Source organism: Indicator indicator, chromosome 2 (genome assembly GCF_027791375.1).
Source record: "Indicator indicator isolate 239-I01 chromosome 2, UM_Iind_1.1, whole genome shotgun sequence".
In the NCBI taxonomy this organism is placed as follows: Eukaryota; Metazoa; Chordata; class Aves; order Piciformes; family Indicatoridae; genus Indicator; species Indicator indicator.
The window spans coordinates 42,365,726-42,392,648 of NC_072011.1; the positions used below are offsets into that span (position 1 = coordinate 42,365,726).

General features: G+C 38.1%; 1 protein-coding gene across 2 annotated transcripts in view; it reads left to right on the forward strand.

Annotated features, from left to right (window-relative positions):
* The window catches only part of ZFAND3 (zinc finger AN1-type containing 3), a 137,367-nt gene extending 116,388 nt beyond the window's left edge, over nucleotides 1–20,979 (forward strand). For both annotated transcript variants that reach the window (XM_054398384.1, XM_054398391.1), the window contains 2 exons: nucleotides 599–769; nucleotides 20,813–20,979. In XM_054398384.1, coding sequence (XP_054254359.1) covers nucleotides 599–769; nucleotides 20,813–20,967 — 326 coding nt within the window. In that variant the 3' untranslated portion in view covers nucleotides 20,968–20,979. The remainder of the gene's footprint in view (nucleotides 1–598; nucleotides 770–20,812) is intronic.
* Nucleotides 20,980–26,923: the final 5,944 nt, after the last annotated feature.

Here is a 26,923-nt window from a genome sequence, read left to right on the forward strand (position 1 = left end):
GCACAGACAAGTTGGTCTTATTTTGTTTGGGCTCGTATTGTTGTTGTATACTGATTTAGATTTAAATTGTTACCCGTGTGGAAATAGAGGAAAGCACAGTATGGTCATAAAAGATGTAATTTATATGCTGTGCCTTAAAAATCTCCCTTCTGCCTAGGAAGGAAATAGGTCAAACTTGTGTTGAGTTGTTTTTGAGCAGCAGGCTACTTCAGTTAGTTTGTGCAGGGAGAGCAAAGAAGGCACAGAAGAGAAACTGAATGAGATGACAGATGAAGCCTGCTGTTGTTTAGGATGGTGTGTACTCTACATATATCTCTGTATGACCCAGCCATGGCTAGAAGAAAGCTAATCAGTTCAGTTCATTTTATATTCAGTATTGCCAGCAGGAGGGGTTCTTTTAGGGAACAAAGAAAATTTGTCCTTTGCTTGATGCTCATTTTGATTGTTAAGAAAAAATATGTATGCAACAGAATGGAAAGTATTGTGCTGCTTGGTGCTGACCCCAGCTGAAAGCAATAAACCTTTAATCTGCCCAAAGGGATGCCTCAGCAAGGAAGTTCTAATATTTTGCCTAAAATATTTGTTGTGAATACAACAGATTCACAGTCGGAGGGTGAGGCTTCTCCTGTGAAACGGCCACGGCTACTGGATGACAGTAACGACAGGCCTGAAGAAACCAGTCGATCCAAACAGAAGAGTAGACGCCGATGCTTCCAGTGCCAAACAAAACTGGAGCTAGTACAGCAGGAACTGGGATCATGTCGCTGTGGTGAGTACTGTTTGTCAGTAGCATCTGGCTTTTCTAATGCAGCCGTGCTCACATCCGTATCAAAGGTGGAAATACAGAGAACACTTGCATTTTTTTTAATCTTTCAAAGATACTTTAAACAGAAGCTGTAGCTTCCACTGGTAGTAAAAAGTTATAATTAGTTCCTTTATAATTTCCCCTCTAAAACTTTGGCCTTGGTGTACTGCCTTGTCTCAAGAGATCTCAGATGTTAATGAATTTAGCTTCAGAAGTCCCTGTAACGCGGGAGAGCATCATACCCACTTGACAGGAGAATAAACAGAAAGCGCATCAGTAAATATGCAAAGACGACAGAGTTTTTACAGAGCTTAAAGCAACATAGGTCAGCATCTACATTCTGCATTTTATAATTATGTTATTATTAAAAAGTTAAAACAAAAAAAGCCCTTTAACTGAAAATGTTTTCATTCTCACAGTTAATGGGGGGGAGAAGACTTAAAAACATCCAGTGTGGCTTTTCAAACATTGATGATATTATTCAGCTAATTGAATTGAGGCTGATAATCTCATGCAGACAGCTAATCTGGAAGTTTACGTTGCATGCAAATAGTCTTTCTGAAACAATAATTAATGTGACTAGATTCCAAGGGGAGATGCTCTGTCCTTCATGGAACAATTGTGTACAGAGCTCATTTAAATGTGTTTGTGAGACCCAGAGATAATGCACATAGTAGTTTTACCTGCTAATTATTTTTTCGTAGTCATGTATTGAAAGCGCTCTGACCATGCTTGTATTCATACATTTGGAGAAGTTTGTTTAGTTGCTACGTTGTGTATGACTGGCCCTTTTGTTTTTTTTTTCATAAATGGATGACAAATGCTTCTAGTTGGATCATCTCACGTTTCCTTGAACATTGTTGGAATATTGTAGGAATCGTTCTTTCAGTAGTTTCCAATGAATATATAAAGCTTTATGGAAAGACATCTGTTAAAGTTCATAAAATGTGTTAATAAATCATGAATATGAAACAAAAAATTCTGAGATCCTCAGCAATAAATGAGGAAATCAATATTTGCATTCCTGCTTTACATATTACATCCTATATGGGATGTATAATAAACATTTATATCCCACTCATTCAATGAGATGTGGGAAGCGGGAGTCTTATTTCCATGTTTACAACACAGTTGATAAAACTGGAGATCTTAGGTGTATCTGTGAAGCTCTAATGTTTCGTTGATGCTGTATTCAGTATATGTATGTTATCTGTAATGAAATGCTCTCATGTGACATGAAAATAGGCATACCCTGCACTACTTACTTTTAATAATAATATTAATAAGAAGCAAACAAAACCCTACCACTGATCAGAACATGTCATCTCAGCTTCACACCAACTAAACTGCTTTTTCAGTACTCAACAGCATGTAGCTTTTGTCATTTTTAAAGAAGCTGCCTTATAGACACCGTTCTCACTAACTTTACTCTGCTGCCTGTGAAATTTGGTAGCTTTGGTCATGAACAACCAGCCAGATCAAAAACTCTGGGAAGGGCATGATGTGAAATAGGATAGAATAAATGTGTTTAAATTTTCATTAATTTAAAATGTTTGTAAATCCATATTGTATCAGGTAAGGCTTTTTCTCATGTTGAAAAGCACAGGTGGTGACACATGTTTAACTGGAAGCGTTGGAAATATAATCAACTGGTGTAAAATAAACATGTATGGTCTTAAAAAGTAACGGCCAAGGTAAAACATGGTTTGATCTGGACTTTGTACCACTGCTATCAAATTCATTGGCATATTGATCTTTAACTAAAGCAATGCAAAAAAGCATGGAAAAAACCCTCATCTTTAAACACCACAGAAAGTTCTGATAGTCAGAATCAGTAGAAAGGCAGGTGCCATATTTAAAAGGACAAATGCATGTGAGTGCTTGGATGTATGGAGAAAGGATTAACCACATAAACGTTACATTGTTCCAAACACTGTTGTTAAAATCCAAACTGACTATCAAGACTCCACAGAACAGCAAGTTTATTGCTGTCGTAATGTTAAAAGCATTGGAAATCCTCTCCTTTTTCATTGAGGCGTCTTTTGGTGACTCTTCTAGTGAGATTTTTAGTGGGACACAGTGGAAAGAAAAATCTATACATACTGGATAATGTTTTTATATAGATACATCTGCAGATATTAATTCAGAGTATCTAGGACTTGTGCAATGGAGGGACAGAGAGAATGAGCTGCTTCCTTAGACCTAAGGATTTATACCAATTCTTTGGGAAACTGCTGTATTTGGTCTGCTGTCCTCCAATAAGACCTGTCCAGAGAGGCGATGCTGCTGAGCTTGTTCCCTTGACACTACATGGAATTTTAGACAGATTGGACAGAGCAGCAAGACTTTGGCACAAAGAAAAACGATTCCCTACTTTGAAAGGAGTTCTAGCAAGGGTTCTTCAAATTCAAACACAGCATTTTTCAACTGCAGAAAGGCTTGTTTATTTTCATACACACATACTCTCAAGATCTTTTTTTCATTCTGCTTCCCCTCTGTACAAGTTATTAACTGCTGACAAGAAATTCACATCTCATAAATAATGCTTAAGAGCCATTGCTATATAAATTGAATGTGTTATGAATTGTGATGGGCTTTTTTGTAGCATTCTGTGCCTGGAGCAGGAAGAACAGAGGATGTCATTTTCATTAATTTCTAATGAGGTGCCAATTAAAGGCAAGGAAGGAACTTAGAAGGGAAGAGTCACAGAGCTCCCCTGAATCCTGTATCCTGGGGCTGTCAAATGAGTGTGCTGCCAAGCCGCCTCTGAAAGTTCCAGTAAATTACAAACTCATCCAGAGCACACACAGACAAATTCAGCTTCTCTTTGATCTTCAAAAGAGCAATTTGTAAAACGAGTTCTGAGCCTTTTCACATGGTGAACTGGGGGAAGTGATAGGAATTGTTAATTGCTGATGCACTTTGCAAGCTTCAGTGAGAAAGTGAAATTTTTTAATGAATTCTCATTTTGCGCTTATCTGACTGGATAACCTTTAAATCAACACTGCCAGAAGAAAACCAGCTTCCTAGCAAACGTTTCTAGATGACAGTTACACTAGGCATGCTTTCCAGACAGAAATTTTTCCCTAGTTTTGGTGAGTCTTTCATTAGTTTCGTGTCTCATGACAGATAATTATTATACTGAAATAATGTAATTATTTAATATTAGATTAGTAGGCAGTTATATCATCAGGAGTTATGGAAATCATATTCTTCAGGTTACACTCTGTTACAGCATTTCTCTGGATGTGTAAGCAGTCCTAAATCAGTCACGTATGATCCTTGATCTGAAAATTAAGTTGTCAATTCAGTGATGTGATAAGCAAGGGGTTACCACAAACTTCCTTTAAAACTAGGGGCAGCAAATTTATGAGTAAGAATAGCTGTATAGCATGGAGTTCTGGAAATGTGTTTTAGAGAAAGGTAGGTTGATTATTTGCAAATTACACTATAAATTTATAGGCCTTGTCTTAATTGCTTGACTAGATTTGTATTACTATTAAATAAAGTTGTGTACATTTTTAAAAGATACTGAACTGTAAACTTATAAGCCATAGAAATTATTTGCACAGAAAAGCATAGTTTAATTTTATGGCAGAGGCTTAGTATTTTACAGCAAAAAGTAGTTCTGGTATCATTTGCTGTATAAGTCCAATACAGAGAATTCTGCAGTGGTCTTTAACACTGTTGGAATTGCAGAAGATGGGTGAGGATATTCTAGATGATCAGTAAAGCAATTTCACATCTGCTGTGTTAAATTCCAGTCCTAGTTGGCAATTAAGGAATAATTAATACAGTGTGCCAACTCTTCACCAGCTTTTCTTAAATGGTTTGCTATGTGTTGGTGTCACATCCTAGTGGACATGCCTGTAGCTCAGGTTTCACCTATCCAGAACTCTTGGCAATCAATGGGTTGACCAAAATAGTGGGCCCTGGAAAGTAAGCCTGTCTTTAGCTTCCAGACCAGCAGTACCTTAGAGAGATGTTGCTGATATGTGTGCTAAGAAGTCTCAACTTTTTTGGATTCTTCAGCCTGAATGATCTTAACAGGATGGGAAGACGATGAACCCTTCCAGTTCAATCAGACTGTATTGAAAATTAACTGCTCAGTTGTGGTGCAATCTGATCAAACCGTTGATAGCAATCTTTCTTGGCTGTGTGGCCAGAAAAGACTGTCTTGGAGTTTTACTGGCCTAGGTTAAGTTGCAACAAGTAACAGTTTCCCAGAATGTGAGCAGCTCTGAACAGTTAATGCATTCAGTGCTCTCTTGATGGAGACTGCAGTAACTGCTAACCTCGGGTGTGGGTGAAGGCAAAACGTGTCTCTTTGCAGTTTTTTCTTTGTGAGGTGTTGGCAAGTATCGATGTTTGTCTGCTTCTTGATTTGACAGGGTGCACATTCATGAGCAGCTTCTACAGCAGTAAGATTTGAGTCAGGATACATTCAAGTCTAACCTTGCTGGTTAGCCAGAGCACTGCCTCACTGTGCTGAACATGTGGAATGCAGGCATAGCACGTTGTTGGAGCACACCACAGACTGCTCCTTTATAAAGGCATAACCTTCCTGTGATTCCTGAATGTAACCTCATCCATATTGATCACCGTTCACTGGTCATTGTGATTGAGATCTTAAACTACTAAAGCACATTTGTAGAAAAAGGACACAGATTTTTAGTCTTAGCAGTATACAATGTGCTGGGTGTTTGAGAGGGTGCTGAATGTGACTTTAATGCAAACTGGGTGAATGCCATGGTAAATTTTTATTAGAAGTTGGTGAAATGCTTCCTTAAGATCTGATCAAAATGGGTAAGATTATTTTGAACACAGAAAATCAACATGTTGGAGTAGTGCATAACTAAATTTGTGTTTTGAGGCTTGTTGCTTGTAAGGATAATGCATAAAAACATTTAAGAATCTGCATTCTTTGCTTAGATTAGAGGAAGGGATTTGAGGCCATAGTAATGCAAGATGTACATATTGCCTAGCTCAGTTGGCTTGGATAACAAATTCTTATAGAAAGTGAAAGATAAAGAGAAGCTGAACTGTGAAAGACTATAAAATAGGGAGGTAAAGCAACAAACTATGTATTAGCGTAATCTTAAAATTACCTGCCTAGAGGAGAAAAAACACATGTAAATGAATGTTTAACTGCGTTGATTGAAAACAAACAGGAAAAAATAGGGGCAATGGGACAGGAAATCATAAATGCCTTTTAAGTAGATGAAAAGAATTATTGACAGAAACAGAGGTACTCTGGTTGACGATTTAAGTAAGAGAAAAAAGTTAAGGCAGCTGATGAAAAATGTGTATGTCCAAAAAATATATGTGAAGTCTTCAGTTTAATTTTTATACTGATATCAGTGCACCACATACCATTGTGTGTGAATAGTGATCATGAGGGAAGTTACTCATGGGAACAATTGAGAAGTCATTTGAAAAAAAAGTCACTAAAAGGAAAGCTGGCCTTGAGGTGATAAGGGAATAAACCCAAGGGCAACACATTAATCTTGCATTAGAACAATGTTAAAAATAAATTGTTATTATGTCTCTTACAAAATATTTTGCATCCTAAACCATCTCCTGACTTAAGTCTTGTGTGTTCTAAGGATAATTTGGTGCTTGCCAATTTTATGTATCTATACGTATCTGTAAAAAATATTAACAGTGGAAAGGTCTTCACAACATTAATGAGTAAATGCAGATTAAAGGAGATCCAGCTGTCTGGAGAAAGCATTATAAACAAGTTGTAAAAATCTGTAATCCTGTCAAGGACAGGAACAAAAGTTTTAAAAATATTTTGCAAACATACTTTCTAAGCCATTTCAGAAACTTGTCTCAACTTCTCTTAAAACTTGGTAAAATATGTTTCCATGGAACCTTTTCCTGTGGAGAAGACTTTGTAATGGCACTGGTAAATTTGCTTTCTAGAAGGATAAGGTTTATCTGTTAGAAACCAAAGTGGCTTCAGAACATGATTATGTATTGCTATAACCAAAGTACTTCCATTGGTTAAAACCAAATACACACACTGCCTCTGGAAATTATGGATCAAGTAGTTCAATAAGAAGAATAAAAGGGAAAATAGTAACTAGGTATATGCTATAATTCTGGCTAATCTTCCTGCCAGGCCTTAAGATGTACAGTATTCAGCTATCTTCTGCTGACTATTCTTCTAAGATGGTTGTCTAGAAAGAAAAATTATTGAAGTTTGGTTTGGGGTATTTTGGGTTTTGTTTTGGTTTATTTCACAAAGATGTTATCCCAAGATTGTAATTTGATAGAGAATAGGAGCTTTTAAATCTCTCTGAGCAATATGTATTATGAAAATCCTAGAAATTAAGCAGTTGACTAATCGGTGTGTCATGGGTTCACAGAATCACAAAATTACTGAGGCTGGAATAGACCTCTGAGGTCATTAAGTCGAACCTATGACCTAACACCACCACAACAATAGGACCCAAAAAAACACTTTAGTTCTTAAGCACTGCTTATAATTAGGAATCATGAAATACAATTTGAATAGGCTCTCATACATTCCCCCAGCTTTTTCAACTAGTGTGGGTTTCTTACAGCACATGCTGGTTTTGATTTCTACCACTATGCTATGTAAAGTCCTGTAACAGGAACCTCTCTATTTAGTTACCTTCCTATAGTCCCAAACAATACATGTAATTGAAATGGGTCAGTGTCTTAGGTCCTCAAATTCTCCTTAAACATAATAAGTTGTTGTATTTCTTTTAAAAACAAAACAAAATAGATTATTTTTTTAGCACTACTCATGTGGTAAGTCCTTCAATATATAAACTTCAGGTCGTTCTTTGCACGAGAACTACAGTATGAGGGGAAAAAAACAAGCATTTTGCTGCTGTGCCACATTAAGTCTCTTCTTCCATACATACCTGTACTGTGGCAACAGAAGAAAAAAGCATATGCATAAATAAAAAGATTATGCAATTTTTAATTGTTTTGTATGCACAAGAGACATACAACCTAGTGAACTTGAACATAAAAATCTGACTGAAACTACCTTATTTCTAATTCCATCCTTTTCAGTACCTTTAGGGAAGTAATTTGTTCAGTCTTTGAGTCTTTTTTTCTTTTTCTTATCAGAAAAATGAAGATAATAGCCACCTACCTGCTAGCTGTTAAAGGAAACATCTTTGAAGGTTAAAGTTCCCTGCCTTTTCTAATCAAAATTCTTTCTTTACTTAAATAAAGACAGTGTCTTTATCCAGAGTCCCACAGGCATCACATTACAGCGTTGCTGGGACTGTGCACTTAGGAGGCTTCTGCTGGTTGGCACAAGGCTGCAGCAGCCTGTTCTCAAAAGAAAAGATAATGCCAAGAAAGGGTTCCCTTCAAAGTCAATCAAACATATTTGTCCCTATGTTAACAAATAGCTACGCACACAATTACTGATTTTACTAACATGTTTGATATTTGAAGTCAACACAGAAAGCCCAAAAACGTGTCATAACAGTCTGACAAATCCTGAGGGAACCAGCCAGTTCAATCACAAAGTAAGGCTTAGTCAGGAAGGAATGATGCCCAATGAACTTTGCTGGTGAAAGTCTAAATTCTTCATAGGAAGAAGTGGGCAGGGGATGGAAATCATACCAATTGCTGCATCAGAAGGAATTGTCAAAATTTGCCTTGAGAAGTCAGGATTCTTTCCAGGAGCTAGAGGCATTTTTCTCCCTACAAACTAAATAATTAAAATATTGTATAAAGGAAAACGCCAGCTATGGTCTTAAGTTCCACATTAGGGCCTGGGGCTTAAGACTACCTGGTTCCCCCTAGTTGTCCACTAGGTTGCTGTGGGCCTTCTAAGTAAAAGCAATAAAGATCAGTGTGCATCAGTTTTCACAGAAGTTAAAAGAATGATTTTCATCTGTGTCAGGAGCTTTTGACAGTAAGTATTTCAGGCCTTGGAGGAAAGCTTCAAGAGCTGAAAAATTCCATTTACAGACATTCCTAATCACTGAGGTACAATATTCTCTTCACTAGGTTTTAAAAAGTAATACATTTATTTAACTGTGTCTTTATATGTATTGAAATGAAAATGTTTGGCTACAGAGACATGCACAGTCCTGACATGCTCCTGAGTTGCTGAAAGTTGCTCAAACATATGCACAAGTGGTGTACAGGGTGCCCTGCCATACTCTGAACAAGCTGGGGCAGGGAATGCTGTGTAAGTCTTCACACTCAAAAAGGGGAACGAGGGAAGTACATGGCTCTAAGCATTTGTTTTCCTTTATAGTATAAATAGAAAATGGAACTCTATTTCCCTTTGGTTAGAAGAAGAATTACTGGTGGCGTGGACTGCAAGAGGCTACAGGAATTGCACAGGGCGGAATCTGCAATCTAACAGACCCAGGACATAAAGTGTAAATAGGGGATAAAGACATAAAATAAATTTCATTTAGGTTTAAAAGAAATAGAGCTGCTTCTCTGCAGTGATTTGGCCAGCTAACCTCACTGTTGTGAGATCGTGGATCAATATGGCATCACTTCTAGAAAGCTATTTAAACCCAAGATATAAATAATATAATTTGGGAAATATACTGAAAGTCAAACCTGGAATCATATTCAGCATGTGATGGTTTGAAGTCAAAAATCATGCAGCATCCAGAAGAACAGTTAATACAACACGTACAGTGTGTTTGTATATACCCTTTAATTATTCATTCCAGCTCTTTATTAGTTCTTATCTTTCCTGCATTTTCATTGGGCTAAACAAAATGATACACATACATTATTGAATCACTCAGTATTCCTTGCTATTTTAATTAAATTATTGGGTACACTTTGGCTTTTAATTAAATCCTCAGCTTCTGGGAGAATTGATTTGGCTCAGGTGGGCTTGGTGTAGAGAGAATTCTAGAAGTGTTAATACTCATCTAGCTCCTTTTAAATAAATGTCAGGCACTCTGCACAAGGCCCTGCATTGACACTAGGATAGCTCTGCCATCCACTTGCCCTTTCTTAGGAGACTTTTTTAAAGATTTCATGCCACTCTCAAATCCAAATATTCTGGATAGCAAACATATCCTTTTTTGTATGCTAGTTATAGCCCATGTAAAATCTAATTTTAAAAGAGTTCTACAATTTGCAGTAATGTTGCCTATTATTATGGTTTACCTCTACTTTATTAGATGTCTGTTCTTGGACACGAGCATGCTTTTTTTGCATAACTGTTCTTTTTCTATTGCATATTCTTTGGATTTATTCTCCCATGTCCTATAAGATATAACCTTGTGAAACTAGGAGTATGGGAAGTACAGTGTTGTTTTGGTGTTCTCAGCCCTGCAGACACGGCAGTGAATGTCATTCTTACAAGTGTAGCCATGATATTAATTCCTCCTGACTAGATAATTGCAAGATGACATGGTTATTCAAAAAAGCAAACTCTCTTCACCTACCTAAAGTCTAAACTTATAATTTCGAAACTCCCCTAACTCCCTCAGGTTAGTCATACGTTGGTGTTCACATTCTGGCACTACCAGGGATGCTGCAAGTCAGTGAGAGCAAAGTGGTTCCTTTGAAAATTCTTCTTTAACCATTTTTTGCCTTTGTGCTTCAAAAATTGCACAAGTCTTTCGGAGAAAAATATTTCCTTCAATTATAGTGAGAAAATGTGTGACAAATTCAAATGTATAATTTATCTGAAGTTGTATCTATTACCATAGACGAACTAAGATCATACCCCAGTTCTGCAGATGTTTCACAGCAGTGGTGACCCCCCATTTTTGCTAGCTGGTAAGTCAATTTTTAGTGTCACAACTACTGCTTAAGCCTGACTGCAGTGGGTTGCAACTGGGACAAAATATTCAGGATAGCATATAAGGTTGGAAGGAGAGCCTACAGATGAAACGCATAGGTCAGTGGCTTTTGAGGTGTGAAAGAGTTTGGAAGTGAGTATTGGTTGCATGCTGTATCCACAGGAATAATTATGTACCTAAGTTGCTCATCTGATAGATGTTGCCCTTAACTCATGAATCCATAGTGGGGTGAAGAAGTTGTGGTGCAGAATTAGTACTCTTATGTGCATGTGTTCTATAGAACAAGAAAAATACTTGGTCCAAAACAAAAGTTTTAACCACCATTGTTTTGTGCTATATGGCAGAACTGACGTATGATGTTGACTGAGACCTGCCCCCAACAAACCTTTTAATTGCAATTTACTGTTTCAGAGCCAGGTACCTTTATATGTATTGAAATGAAAATGTTAACCTACAGAGATGTTCATAGTACTTAAGTTCTTCTTAGTTCCAGAGTCAAGGAGTACAAGTGTCTTATGTAGAACGTCCTTAAGAATTATTGTTTCAAAAAAAAAAAAACCTGAAAAATCGGCATGTTCTCTGTCCACAAGTGATGTAAATTGTGTTTAGAATTTCTGTCACATTTAATGTAGGATAAAACAGTTTGACAGATTTCTGTTCAAGTAGTAAGATAAACAGGAAAGTGAATTTGAAATAAGAATAAATTGGGGTAAAATTAGTTAGTTTGCAGAGTCTCTACAGTGGAACACCACATCTCTTGTGTGCTCCCTAAGACATTTTGAAACATGGGTTATATGCGACTAAACTTGAAAATAAAAAGTATTTTCCTTATAATCTAAGGAATTCTTGCAGAATCTTTAACCAGTGGCTCTTACAGGGTTACAATGACGTCATCTTTCTTCTGTATACAATTTCTTCTGTTCGTTTCTTGGGCAGTTTTTTTCACAATAGCTTTTTTGTCTCTAATGCGTGCTCATCCATACTGCTTTTACTCTCTTTGTGGTAGGCAGCAAAGGAAAGCAAGAAAGGAAAAAACTCTTTGTTCCCTTTTCTCCAAAGCATAAACCCAGTAGTAAAATCACAAAATTAATCTGCAGCATCTTGTAAGCATTCTGAATTTTAGACATGAAATTTTATATAGCATGACAGATGTCACAGAGCCATGTACATCTAGTATGAAACCTGAGATGATGATCACCTTTAGAGCAGGACAGAAGACCCAAGTGCATGTCCAGTCCCAGACTGGCAGATTTCTTCTTTTTTTTGATTGAGTTATTGATTGCTTTGGAAGTCATGAGTAAGTAGAGACAATCTGTAGAAAATAGTAAGAGGCAAGTTGTAGTGGCCATAGCAAATGGTTAGAAAAATCAATTATTAAGCTAAGTTATGATCACTTCTTCCTGCTGTGTTCCATGAATCTTTTGCAGCTCTGCTGTTTGTAAAGGAACATGGAACAGAAATGCCTTCATAGGGAAGTTTTTAGGATATTGTGCATTGGTATTTAGAGACTTCAAACTTTAAATGCTTAGAGGTTAACAATCCCCATCCATTCTTCCTGGAGTGGAAATAGTAAAAAGGACTGCCTCAAGCTATGTTTTGTGGAATTCTAATAAATGCATCTATTTGGTTAAAATGCATCACCATAACATGGCTTACTCCTCTTTTGAAACCCTTGGGAAGGAATTACAAGATTTCCAGGCAAGTTATTTTGGATTACTTAGCACCATGATATCTTGCAAAGCTGGGAACAGTAAACAGGAGAATAGTTTAGCTGACTTGTTTCCAAAAGCTTGTTGTTTAGCTTGTTGGGATTTGGTTTGGTTTATAGGTGTCACGTAAAGCTGAATGTTCCTCGAGTTGTGTAATGAAAGCTGACAATGCCAATGCAGAGCATTCTCTACAGAAGAGAGAGAAGAGATAATCTGAGCATATGCAAGAATGAGGCTGTCTAGAAGGAGAATAATACAAGATGTCAGCAGACTAGAATATTTTTATACTGTAAATGAGTAGTGCATTCAAGCTTTACTGGAAGTTTTACTAGGCTGGACTGTACTAAGGGAGCACGCAGGATGATACTGAAATCCAGAGAGCATTTTCTGAGGACCCTGATGTACAAGTCTTTAGGATCTTGCTTTGTATCTTGGTAGCTGAATGTTCTACTCTTACATTCACTTCTTACCTATTTCATACCTTGGGGGAAAAAAAAATCACTCCCACACATTTAAAAAAATCACTTTATTGTTACTATTATTTACAACACCTTAAGTTATCTTTCTGGTTGGAAAGGGGAGATGCATGAACATTGTTTTGAGCATTGCTAGGCACTTGGTGAATGATGGCCAATTATTTGGAACGGTGCTGCAGCAGCATGTATCACTTCATGAGATAATCTTCTCTGCTGGCTAATCTGCCTGGTTTTGCTGTGTTTGATATCCTGTAGATATCTTCATCTTTTAAAGATACATTGAAATCTGTTCTTGCACAGAAACCAGACTCACACATGCGTTGTTGGATAATGCACCTTTGGTAGAGAACTTTTGCAGTGCCTTCATCTCTTTATGTTACAGGGTATTTTTAAGTTCTGTTTGAACCTTTGTTGATTAGAATTTCAAATTAGCAAGAAAGGTAAAAATTCTTGTGAAGCATGTGAAGAAGCCAGCATAAAATTCTGCACAGGGGTGCATCCAGGCCACCATTGAGACTACCTTCGAATAGGCTTTGCCTAGGGGATCTATTCAAATGCAAGTTGTTTATTAAATAAAATTTGGAAATGGTGTAAGATGCAAATTCTGTCAGTTCTGCCTTTTCATTTGGGAATGAAAATGATAAATAGCAGTACCAGTGGGCAAGTAAGATGATTTAAAGTGCCAGAAGGTCTGATTTCTATGGTAATATTGACTTCACTTTCTTTGACCTACCCATTTGAGCTTCTCTGAATGAATCGGAAGGGGTCATTGTAGTATAGATGGCTAAACTTTCTGAGTGGTTATTGTCTGCAATGAAAACCTAAATGCCTAGCTTGAGCAATTAAGATGATTGATAGTACTTGGTAATGAAAGGATTTGTCTTTTCATGTCTGCAATGATATTTGAAAGATTTATCTTCTAGAAACACAAAAATGTACCTCTACATAAACAAGGTTCAGTAGATGGCATTGCCATGTTAACCATTGCACATTCATTGTATGGCAAAGTCCAAACATGCTCTCTTCTTAAAACACAAAGGCAAATATACTGAATGTCAGGGTAATCGTCACAGCAGAAGACTAATTTTTAGGTAATATACATCAAGATGTTTCAAATAGGGGCACTTTTAAATGTTTTCGGGTCACTTTGTAAATGCGTAAGCTGTGTAAGTATTAAATAAGCTTGTTTGGCACTTCTACCACTTTTCAAAATGTGCTCACAAACAAAATTGAATCTGTTGTCTTTTGGCAGCTTTCTGAATTTAGATCAGGACCAGTATCTCAAAAGGAGGACTTTGCTTTCTGTCACAATGCTATTCATGAGTCAGGGTCCATTATAATTATTATATATTTTATTTAACAGTGTGATGTTCTCCAGCAGTACATTAGAAGAATCTGGGGCTCTGTCTAGCCAAGAACATCCACTAGCACATCCACTACTCACACCAGTGTGCCGTGCTTCTCCCTTGGTAGATTGCAGTAATCCAGTTACTGGGCATTTGTGCCATGTTCCAGAATCATAGAATGGTCTGGGTTGGAAGGGACCTCTAAAGGTCATCTAGTCCAACCCCTTCTGCAATAAGCAGGGGCAGCCTCAGCTACATCAGGTTGCCCAGAGCCCTGTCAAGCCTCACTTTGAATATCTCCCCGTGCAACCTGTTCCAGCGTTCCACTACTCTCATGGTAAAGAACTTGTTCCTAACATCTAATCTAAATCTGCTCTTCTCTAGTTTGAAGCCATTGCCCCTCGTCCTATCACTCCAGGCCTTTGTAAACAATCTCTCTCTATCCTTCTTGAAGGCCCCCTTCAGGTACTAGAAGGCTGCTATTAAGTCTTCCCGGAGCCTCCTTTTCTCCAGGCTGAACAACCCAAGTTCCCCCAGCCTGTCTTTGTAGCAGAGGTGCATCCCATCCCTCTGTCATGTCAACAGCACCACTCAGATTGGTGTTACCTGCAAACTTGCTGATGGTGCACTTGATCCCACTGTCTATATCATTGATAAAAGTATTCAACAGTACAGGTCCCAGTACGGACCCCTGAAGGACACCACTTGTCACTGCTCTCCATCTGGACTTCAAGGCATTGAGCACTACCCTCTGGATGTGACCATCAGCCAATTCCTTATCCACTGAACAGTCCAACCATCAAATCTGTATCTCTTCAACTTGGCGAATAGAATATTGTGGGGGACTGTGTCAAAGGCCTTGCAGAAGTCCAGCTAGATCACATCCATAGGTCATCCCTTATCTACTGACATAGTCACTTCATCATAGAAAGCCCCTAGGTTGGTCAGGCAGGATTTGCCCCTAGTAAAGCCATGCTGGCTGTCTTGAATCACCTCCCTGTCCTCCATGTGCCTCAGCATGGCATCCAGGAGGATCTGTTCCATGATATTCCCAGGCACAGCGGTGAGGCTGACAGGTCAGCAGTTCCCAGGGTCCTCCTTTCTACCCTTTTTTGAAATGGCTGTAATGTTTCCTTTCTTCCAGTCCCCAGGGACTTCACCTGGCTGCCAGGACTTTTCAGATATCACGGAGAGTGGCATGGCAACCACACCAGCTATTGCCTCGGGTCTCTGGGATGTATTTCATCAGGTCCCATGGACTTGTATATCTTCAGGTTCCTCAGATGATCATGCACCTTGTCTTCACAGTGAGAGGGACTTTGTCTCCCTGGTCTCCATCTTGTGGGCCATCAACGTGAGAGCCATGAGGAGAGGGTTTGCCAGTGAAGACTGAGACAAAAAAGGTTTTGAGAGTCTCAGTCTTTTTCTCATCTGTTGGCACTAGTTCCCCACTGTTGCTCATCAGGAGATTACTCTGTCTTTAACCTTCCTTTTCTGGTTAGTGTATCTGTAGAAGCCTTTCTTGTTTTTCTTTACATCCCTTGCCAAGTTCAGTTCCAGCTGTGCCTTGGCCTTCCTGACTTCTTCCCTACACAACCGGTCAACAGCCCTATACTGTTCCCAGGATGCCTGTCCCTTCTTACTGACTCCCTCTACACCTTGGCTTCCATTTCCTGTGTAGTGCCAACTTGCCCTTTATTTTAACAAGCAGGTCTCCAGTCAGCCATGGTGGTCTCTTGCCTTCCTTGACCGATTTCGTACATGTGGAGATTGAGATCTCTATAAAAACATCCTTAAAGATTTGCCAGCTATATTCTGCTCCCTTATCCCTGAGGGCTGTTTCCCACAGGGTCCTATTTACTACCTCCTTGCAGAGCTGGAAGTTTGCTTTCCTAAAACTTAGAGTCCTAACTGTGCTTCTCATGGGCTTCATACCCCTCAAGACAGTGAACTGCACTAGCGCATGATTGCTGCAGCCCAGGCTGCCTTCGACTTTGACATCCCTGATGACAAGGTCTGACCACTTTCTGTTTAGTTAACAAAGACCAAGAGAAGAAATTAATAAAACCAAGGACCCCTCCAAAATTAGAATTTTGCTTTTAAATGTTCTGGGTTATTATGCCATTTAGTTGAATTGTTTCTGGTGCTTCACTTATAAATTTATTGGTATTTTAATGGCTTACTGTTTGCAGAATTGAAGATAGAAAGTCGAAAATTAAATGTAGGGTTTTAGTTGAAGTATTTGCTTATTGTTACTCCGTGTATCCACCTAGCAAGTACTCTTGAATGTAACACTGAGGAAAATGTGGTCATTTCTCATCATCACCGACACAGAGCAAACTGCAGGTCTGCGATGTTCTCTCGTCTTGAAAATTATTTTGGTTCCTGTCCTCTCCAATCGCCTCTTTCCAGCAGATTCCACAGGAATGATGAAAGCAGCTTCATAGTTGCTTGTGTGTGATCTTAGACCCCCTTTAAGTGATGGGGTTTTGCATGCCCTATGCAAAAGACTCATTTATTTGTGTAAAAGTAAGGCAGAGACAGTACATTGCTTTATGCTTTTAGTCATTTGTGTGTGCTCTGGTGATGAAATGGAAGTGAATTTTTGATAACACATTGTGAAGTAGTTTCTGAGATGCTTAGGGGAGCTCAGGAATTTTGAGGTACTAAATAATGTTTTTCCAAGATGCTTGCATTAGAAGCCTGAGGAGTTGGTGACTCAGTTCTAACATCAGAAAACAACAATTGCAAAGCTGTGAGATGTATTTATTGCATTTTCTAGATTGACATTTTCTATGCTTAGAGTGGAAGTCTGGTATACTTTTGGTTGATGACTAGGATAAAGTAACTTTAGTTGGCAGATGGATTCCATTTTCCAATCCTCTTCCCTCTAGCAGAAAGTTATTTATTTTGTCTTTTAGTTACAGTGTGCTAAAAGAAGCATTTCTGCAGTAATGTCCTTTAGGGTGACAACCTGTATTTTATATTTTCCTATGATGAACTTAACAGTAAATACACCATGAGTTCATTTATCTAACTTGCTTTATAACCATAAAAGCAGAGTTCTCAGAAGAAAAGGTTTCACCTCTAAATATGGATTGGTTTGAAGGATCAAAATAGAAGTATACATATTGGCCTTATGCCCCAGTACACGTAACTTAATAACGTAACTGTTGTAAAAGCTGATAGTGTGGATACAACATCAGGCTCTTGTGCTCCTGCAGACCACAGAATGTCCACTCTGATTTCTAGATGAGTGAAGAAGTGAGGAGTGAATATAGCAGTAACAATTTAATTGACTATATCCACTCTCAACTAATGAAAAAAGTTTAGAACTACTGATACTCTGGCACTACTGATACTATTGATGCAGCTACTACAACAGTATTCAAGCCCTTTAAATTTTAAATAAAGCCTGCAAAACCACAATTCCAGTCTTTAAAGTGACTTAGGCCTTTAGAGCAACAGGACTAACAATCCAAAGTCTCTTTTGGAAATGAGATTTCCAGAAGATCCCCATTGCTAGTTCAAGAATAAATCCCCTCCATGGGAACAGCCAATACATGCAAAACTATTTTAGTAATGCTGAAAGTGTGCTTGGGTGTTCTTTCATTCAGTGTTATCAGTTCTAATTAGCAGTACATATCTAAATAAAGAAATGAATAGCAGATTTAGATCATTTAGTTGCTGGAATTAGAAATACTTTTTCCATAGTCTGGGAAAAGGAAAATCACCTGCAATTATTCTTGGACAGTTACTGAAATTCTGTTCAAGAATGCATAAGCAAATACTTGACAAATGGAAAATAAAAATAGTTTCATCTGGAATAAATATAGCATACAATAGAGATTTTCCTTCATGAAAACAGGTGCTCTGAAGAGAGGTGTTCATAAAGGAAAGAAAATCTATGTCAAAGTACAGAATATATTGTATTGGGAGGGTGTGGCAATGTGGTGCTTTTAAGGCTATGTCTTTAATTTCTTTTCACAGAGTTCGAGCAGAAAAGTAAAAGAATGTAAATAAATCACAGTCGGATGTAAGAAAGAAAAATATGATTATTCTAAACACTTCTATTGCAGAGAGAGAATCCTTTAAGATTCAGTTCTCAAAACAAAAGTTGAGAGTTCTCTCTGCAGCATTCTAGCAGGGTGTTTCTGCTTTTCTCTTCTGCTGCTTTGCTTCAGAGATAACACACTGGTTCTTGACCTTGAAAGCTAAGTTCTAACAACTTCTCTGCTTCTTGTCTTTCTTTGTTTTGCCAGGGGGTTCTGGAGAAGGCAGGGAACGGGGAGGCAGAGGGACAGCTTTCCTGGCTTTGGCCAGGAGAGTTTTGTGCTGGATTTGTTTATTGTACATATTTGCAAATACTGTATGTTTGTATACATTCATTGCATTCCATTGTAGGTTGTAGTTTTTGTTTGTAAATACAGCTTCATTTGCTTCCTAACTGTGCTAGTCTGGTGGTGTTAATGTGGGAGGGAAATTTCAACCCATCACAGGCAAGATAGAAAAGAACATAATGAAGTTACACGGTCTACAAAAGGCAGGAGGCTTTGTAGAAGGTAAACAGATGGGGCAATTAAAAGGTCATGTTCAAAAGTGATAAATCATGTTGTATATTCATTTTTCTTACTAGATTCATAGAAGAGTCAAAGGGTCTTGCTGAAGCTGTGTAGAATATTGTTTACATGTTCAAGATCTCTTTCAGATGACATTAAATAGCATTTCTATGTACACTTCTTAACCATGTGAAGAGGATCTGTAAAAACACTGGCATTTAAAACTAGTTTTTACCTACAAGGGACTGAAACTACTTCAGCTCAGTTTGTATCTGCAGTTTCTTGCATCTGCTTCTTACACATCCATTGCAGGTAAGATGATGAACTGGATTTTTGAGTTCATCTAGTCAGGTATTTATGTATTCTTGTGCCTGCAGTGGATGTTGGTTCAGTAATTTGAAATCTTATTTCAAGAAATAAGGGAAGCCTTCAGTCCATGCTTTCTATAAGAGCGAATTGAGTGAAATGCTTGTTTAGTATTGAAACTATAGTCCAAGAATATTTTCATTTGAACAATCAGACCTTGAATTTTTGGCACCTCAGGAAAGGTATTTGTCACGTTTGAGTGTGGCATGACCCAGACTGAGATTGAAGTAGAGGCAATGATCACAAGAGAAGATAGATATCAATTCAATCTGTATCTTTCCATCCATATTTCTGAATCACATATACCAATACAGAAAACCTGTCTTTTTTCCTTTGTTCCTAGAACTGGGTTTCAAAGCCAGCCACAGATAATAGACAAGTCTTTCCATAGCTGGTACTATTGAAACAAAGAGCAAAGATAAATCAATTTTTCTTCTTTTGTTGTTTTGTTTTGTTTTGTTTTAAATAATTCCATGTTCCCCCCTGCAATTCATGTGTCCAGGAGCTTGAAATACTTCAAACACACATATATCTATGCGTGTGTATATATGCACAAACACACACTCTCAATAATTCACTCTTACTTATCCTTTACCATCTGTCACACACCATGATTTTGTGGGTTTAATATCTTTTGTGCATTCAAGCAGCAGCAGGAGCAATGTAGAGCATTCAGTGAGAGGGAGAGTGATGCTCTTTGAGTCATCAGGCAGGAATAAATACTGCAGCATCGGCAGTACCGTACTTGATTTCATGTATGGCGGACTACACGAACCCTGTAATTGTATGACTCTTTTCCCTACTATATCATCTTAATACTACTTACTGCTGGGTAACATTCATTTTAGAGGTAGGAAATGAGAGGTAATTTCTTTACTGTTATAAAGTGTTATGGCCAAATAAGAAAAAAGCTGATTTTCGTGGTAGACTAGAAAGAGGTAGCTACTGAAGATGCCCTCTTCATCTGTAGGAAAATGGGTTGATGTGTTTCTGAATCACATGGTCCCTGGAAAACTGACTAACATTGACTAGCTTTAGAAAAAGAGGCAATAACCTACATCTTTTCAGCTGCAGAGTAAGATGATGTGGCATGACATGTTCCTATGTCAAATGCCTGTTTACCTCCCATCATTAGTGTCAAAACAGTTCATAAAGAGAAGCTTCTGAAAACTGGAATGGTAGTGGAGCAGTGACCACTCCTGCAGTTGCTGCCCACTGGGGTGATGGCAGTAAAAAGGAAGCAAGGTGCTTAGATTTAATAGTTCTGATTTGAATATCTGCTTAGGAGCTCAACCTGAAGTACTGTAGGCATGAATGTAAGAAATGACAACCAACTCCACATAAAGTAGAAACAATTTCACTGAAGGTGATCAGTGGTTTTTTGTTATGTTTTTTTTTCCCCTTTTCTTTTCTTGCCCCTTTTTTTTCCCCCTTTTATTCAATATTAGCTTTGCTACTATCTGGGCATATCTAATTTAGGAAATCTGGGGGGCTTCCTCTGTGTGATGAGAGGATGGCAAAAAAATTTCCAAACCTAACGTGACTTGAGCTTTGATACTGTGTTGCTAATTACTGAATTTGCTTGAGTATTTAATCAGATATTTATTAATAGTCTGTAAATAAAAACATAAAGCTGGCATTAATTCTTGAGAAGCGAGTAGTCCCACAGTAGGTGATCCTTCACTTCCAATTCAGGTAAGATTCTGCCACTGTAATCAAGTCCCTAACTTGTTTTTGTTTTTTTTTTTTATTCTCCCTGTCTGTGGTAGGTTATGTGTTCTGTATGTTACATCGCCTGCCTGAACAACATGACTGCACGTTTGACCACATGGGACGTGGGCGTGAGGAAGCCATTATGAAAATGGTGAAACTGGATCGGAAAGTAGGGAGATCTTGCCAACGCATTGGCGAAGGATGTTCCTGAGTGCAAGACTGCAACCAAATGCTGTTCTCTTAGTTCACTAATGTTAGCCTTATTTAGGACAAAGTCAGCCAGACACCTTGTACTAGGCAAGTTTCAGACTACAGCCAATCAGTTTCCTTTCTTTAGCCAACCGTCCTGGTACTGTAGTTTAGGGATTGATGGTGGTTGAAATTGATTTCTGGCTGGTTACTAAGGTGCCTGCTAGCCACCGTATTAAAAAAACAAAACAAAACAAAACAAAAAAAAACCACAACAACCTAAGAAATATTATTTTTGAGCATGGCTAGTGGATTTAAACAAAACAAGAAAAATCCAAAGGCTTCTGTTACTGCTGGAGTCACTCTAAAAGCCTTATGCTGGAAACATTCCAGCTGCAGAGTTAAAACAAATAGTTGTATAGAAGCTGGTGTAAAAGTTTGCTATGCACATGGCTTTTGGACAAACTGTTCAACGTGCAGCGTTTCACTTCTTCATTGCTATTGTATCCTGAGGAGGTGAAATACTACTAAGTGCAGCAACTGCAGCTGCTTAAGCCCAGAAGACCTGACTGGTCACTCGTGCCTTCATCGCGTGTGGCTTTTGAGTTAGGCAGTGTCACCAGCATCAGGGATTCTGTGGGGGTAGGAACATCTTTCTGGTTCTTCCCAGGAAGCCAAAAAAGAAAAGGGGACAGAGATTCTTATGAAAAATTTTTATATCTAACTTACTATAGAGAACCTATCAGGGTTTGGTTGTTTTTTTGTTGTTGTTGTTGTTCATTTGGGTTTTTTTCCTTCTCAGTTAAATTATGACCTCACTTTAAAGCCAACTCCATCCTAGAGCAGTAAATGGTGCATACTTTTTACATGGCATCCACAGAGATTCTATGACTCATGTGAACAGATTCCACATACCTTGAGCAGTGCAGCCATTCCCACCGGCCGAAACCTGATTGGCTCTTGTTTGCCTTTTGCTAAGTGCAGGTATCTGATAATTGATCAAATAAGGCTAATTCACAGCACAGTAGCCATGGCTGGATTCTACAGACTGACTTTCTGTAGCTAGAGTTATATATTGGGGGAAAAAAAAGGACATTTTGTAGCAAACGGAATTCAGTAACAGTATTGGGGAACAACCGGTAAAAAACGCCCTTTATCAGACGAATTTGTGTTCCTCACTTCCAGAGTGTCAATGAGATAATCAAACGGGCTCTGCCAGCCCTCCTTCTATGCAGCTGAATGCTCCCATGAAAATCTCTGCCCACATGGATTGCAAAGCAAGCAAAGCAAGCATAGCAAGTGAATGTGAAAAGCATTACGTGGAGTAGGATGCTTTGGATCCGTTTACACCTATGGTTCTGTGTTACGGTGTCACGCTGCGCTGAGCGGAATTGCACCAGTCTTATCAGTTTGGACGCACGAAACAGCAAGCATAATAATGGGCATGTCTCCTGCTGCACACAGGGGTTTTATGCAGGTAAAAAAGATTTGTACTGAAGTGGCCCAGCTTAATCCTGAGTGAATTGAGCTTCTCAGTCTATTAGTAAGGTATTAACAATCAGGGAAAGTTGTTAGAAAACCTGAGGAAGGGGAATACTTTTGTTGCATCTTCAAATACTGGGCAGATAGAAAACATCAGAAGGGTGAAATAACATGTCACTTGAAAAACCCCAGTGTTCTAGGACTAAGCTTGTATGAGTTATCCTCTGTTCTGTATGTTACAGGTAACTAACTCCTTACAGGCCAAATTATATTGTTACTTTGCTAGCCAGCTAGGAGCATTTAACAAGGAGACAACTAATTAAAAAAAAAAAAAAGAGTAATATATATGTCTCTCCACACACACACTCAGCATCTGATTGTATTAGCATTAATTAACCATGAAGCAAATCAAAGTGTCCCATCATTATAAAGTGCAAGCAGGGTTTGTTTTGGGGTTTTTTGTTATTGTTTATTGTTGTTATTATTCAAGAATATGAAACCAGCAGCAAAATCCTCTGTAAGGTGCTGCGCTTTCAGGAAATGGTCCTGGTGAAAGGGACTGTCCAAGGATGTTACTTACATTTGCTGTGAGGAGTTTAAGAAACCATGGATTTTGGCGGCTGCTGTGATACGCACTTTCTTTTCCTACAAAATCCTACCATAGCGTTTGATGGGCATTCTGATTGATACACAAGACTTTCTGCATTAATACTGAAGATGCTATTTTGTTCCTCCTTACTATTTTCTTTAATCTTCTTATAAGTGCACAGATCGCTTCAAGTTGGATCTTGAGAGAACACTACTTAAAGTTCATGTGAATTATGGACGATGTTCACTTTAAACAAAAAGTTGGGGAGGGGGTTGTTCCTTTGCAGTATCTGTTCTGTGAAGTTTGTTAAACGTAAACAAAGCTTAAGTTCTTGTATCTTAAAAGAAGATCTTATTTAATCCTTTTGTGTTCTAGATTTACTTACACATGTAGCCTAGAGCTCAGTTTTAGTTTAACATTGTGAAAATATTAAAAGAATCTTGTAACTTTATTCTTTTTCCTCCTGCTAAAAAGAAAAATTAAACCAATCAGATTGAAGTTTGAATTCCTTTCTGCCTATTCTAACAGGTCTTACTGTTTTACACCATTTCTGTTGCAAGTTCATGTAAGAAATAAGAATGGGGAGAAATGCCAGTGTTAGGCCAGTAACTTAAAGCTGAATTTACAGTTGGTGGAAGGCAGGCAGTACTTTGTCAGTTTGGAACAGGAAGAGGTGTCTGATAGGTTTAAGTTTAATGATTTATTTTGTAAGTAAATCTGGCTAAATCTGCTGTAGCCTGGATACTGGTCAATTTAATTTTGATATTAGATAATCAAATAAACAGGTTGTTCATACTCTTAATGTCAAATGCATACTGTACATTATATCACTGGCATCAGAGTTTTAAAATGTCTTAAACGTTCTTTCATGCATTTTGACAACTCCTGCACCTAGAGTAGCTGTATTCCAAATCATAGTGGGATGTATTTGTAATGGGTAAGTAGAGGAATGAAATAAATGTTTCTTAATCATTTAGATGCTAGAAACACAAGGCTAATTAAAAAGGGCAAGAGAATATCAAAGTGATTATTTTCAAACCATTTGAAAATTGTTAGGAATTGAACATGTGCCTGATTCATTGGACACCTACACCTATTACCCATTTTTCCTGAAGTTCATATGGTACTTTCAATTACAGCACTGTGTGTGATTCTTAAACCAGATGGCTGTGTTGTAGTACAGGTAAGTTACGTGAGGCAGCTCTGCCTTTTCATTAAATTCCAAGGCAAGGCTTCAAGGAAAAATATGAATTGCCCATGAAGGTTGCTATGCCAGAGCCTACCCTTAATTGCTCTGATTTCTGTTTTGAAGCAGTTTAGTATCTTGAATGAGAAGCTACATTAACTGTAAAATGAGGTACCTGAGAATATGAACAGTGCACAGGCAGTACCCTGAAAAGAGTCTTGGTGCAGTTCTAGATGTCCAAAAGTAATATTAACTGTGCTTTTTTACTCCATGGAACATGATATGTACATTCAAAACTTGCATTTTGCATGACTTTCTTCTTTTGGACAAGGTGTGACCCCCTGGCCTCTTGAACACAATGTTCTGTTTATATTTAACTTTGTGCTCATTGTGCTGTTCAGTTCGTACTGCAATCACAGCAGTTCCTTCTCCAACTGTGTTCCAGCTTAGGTATGTCTCTAAGGCATAAAAGCACTTTTTTTAAGAAAAAAAGACTCTTACATTGATTATTTCAGTACAAAAGATATGCTAGGGAAGAAAGTTCATACTAATGGCATCATGAAAATACAGCTTTTATAACTGATAAAATGCTCACCCTGGCTGCATACACAGTTAAGTGCCCAGACAAATGAATTAGCGTTCCCATTGTTGTAGTGTAGTTGTCATCAGTGGAACAGTAAAGAGAAGGTCTAATTGAAGTAATCTCTTAATGTCACAATGAAACTATGGCACATTCAGACGAAATAATTTTGTATGCTCCTGGGAACTTTTATACCTAGAAAACAAATGGAAACATTTAAGACAACACTATTAAACTGAAATGTATTTATTGGTACCAGATGTTTATTTCATCACTCAAAAATACCTAATTAGAATTCTGCACACAGAACAAAACAGAAGCAGTGGTAAACTGTGGTTCAACAAAAGCTGACGTGGCAGGAGCTGCTGTATGAGGATACAGTTCATAAGACTATGCTTAGCTGAGACTGTATCTGTATATGCTACACAAAGGACCACCCTGGAAAAACAGTGCATAAGATTAAACTGCTCAAAAGTATTCAGAGTGCACATTTTACATGGTAACTTGTGACATAGTGGGATTTATATCTCACTATCAGCAGCTTTTCCAGGAGAACAAACCTTAGTGTTGCTGAAAAGAAGTCACTCCTAAAAACCATCAGTGAGGAGACATTTTTTTTCTTTCTCTTCCCAGTCTTCATTCATTTTTCCTTTGTTGAGGTTGTCAGCATGTGCATCTGGGCATTTGAAAGTAGTTCTACCTGAATGTAGCTATTTTTGGGGTTTTCAGTACTTGCCTCAGGTGGAAAAAAGTATCAACTTTGTTCTTCTAGCAAGCCCCTGCACGTTAGTTCAAGCCAACATAAATATGTACCTTGGTCTATAGAAGTGATAAATGCCTTACATATTTTACTATAGCGACAGGCTCCTTCTTCAATTAACAAGCTTAACACAGACAGGATCTACTTGTTCTGGATGTTAGGCAATGGGGTTTTTAAACTTCACTTCTGTGATGTTGTTCATATACATCATCCCATAAACCTCATTGCCTCATCTTCCAATCTGAAGTTGAGTCAGCAGGAAAGATGGCATGAAAACAGAAGGCAGAGGATGCAAATTGACAGATGCTTACAGATCACATCCACCATCCCCTTCACGTCAACTCAGATCATAAAATGGTAGAGAGGCAAATCATTTCTTGACAAATAGCATCAACTTTCTTAACCTGGTACTGCAGAAAACTGTTGCTGTATCTTTGTGGATCTCTGTGTAGAGTTGGTCGGAGTCAGTTCTGCAACATGTTACACAAAGAAATGAAACAGGACTGTCATCGTTAGAAAAAGGTTTTGATCGTTTAGTAATACTACGTATTTTGCTGCAAGACTTTCCTATTTTGCAACGTGCTGCTATTTGGAAGAAAAACAAGCAGAACTTTGCAAGACTAACTGTAAATAATTTCAAATTCAAAACATATATCTGAAGCATTAGGAAAAGATTACTGAAATTATATATAGTTTCTAAAGATAATGATTGCATCCTCTAACAAATGGGGTTTTGATAGTAGCAAGTGTTGATCAGCAACGGTTTAACCGTAAGCAGAATGTTCCTTTCTGCTAGGTTTGTGCAAAGGTAATAACATGCAATAGGATGCTGTGAGTTAATTAACTTGTAGCACGGTGCAGTGACTGTGTAAGTAATGAGAATAAAATTAAAGACACCTACTCTTGTCTGTTGGCTCTCCCTTCACATAGAAGGACAGAAGATGGCACTCGCTATTTCCTCATCACTTGGGCCCTTTTAGTCTTAACTGAGTTGCAGAAGACACTTTCCTTCCCCCTACCAAGTATGCTTGGGGAGGATGGAAAACCACATTCTAGAGTTGTAAACACTTCAGGTATTTTTAAAAAATGAGGGGAAGGGAAGAAAAAAAAAAAGCTGACATCTCTGAAAGCAAAGTGTTGAAGTCATCTACTGTATTAAGAGATGCAACACCAGAAGGAGTGAGTTCCTTTTAGGGTTCTCAGCACACTTGAAAATATTGGGGATTTTTCTCCTAAATTGTTCAGGGTTTCTGCAACAGAGTAGCAATAATCCTTAATGCCACACCTTTTTGTGTGTCTTTTTTTTTTTTTTTTTTTTTTCTGGTATCATCTTGTGAAAGGAAGGCCTGCATGGTCAGCACTTCTGCATTATAGAAGCTAA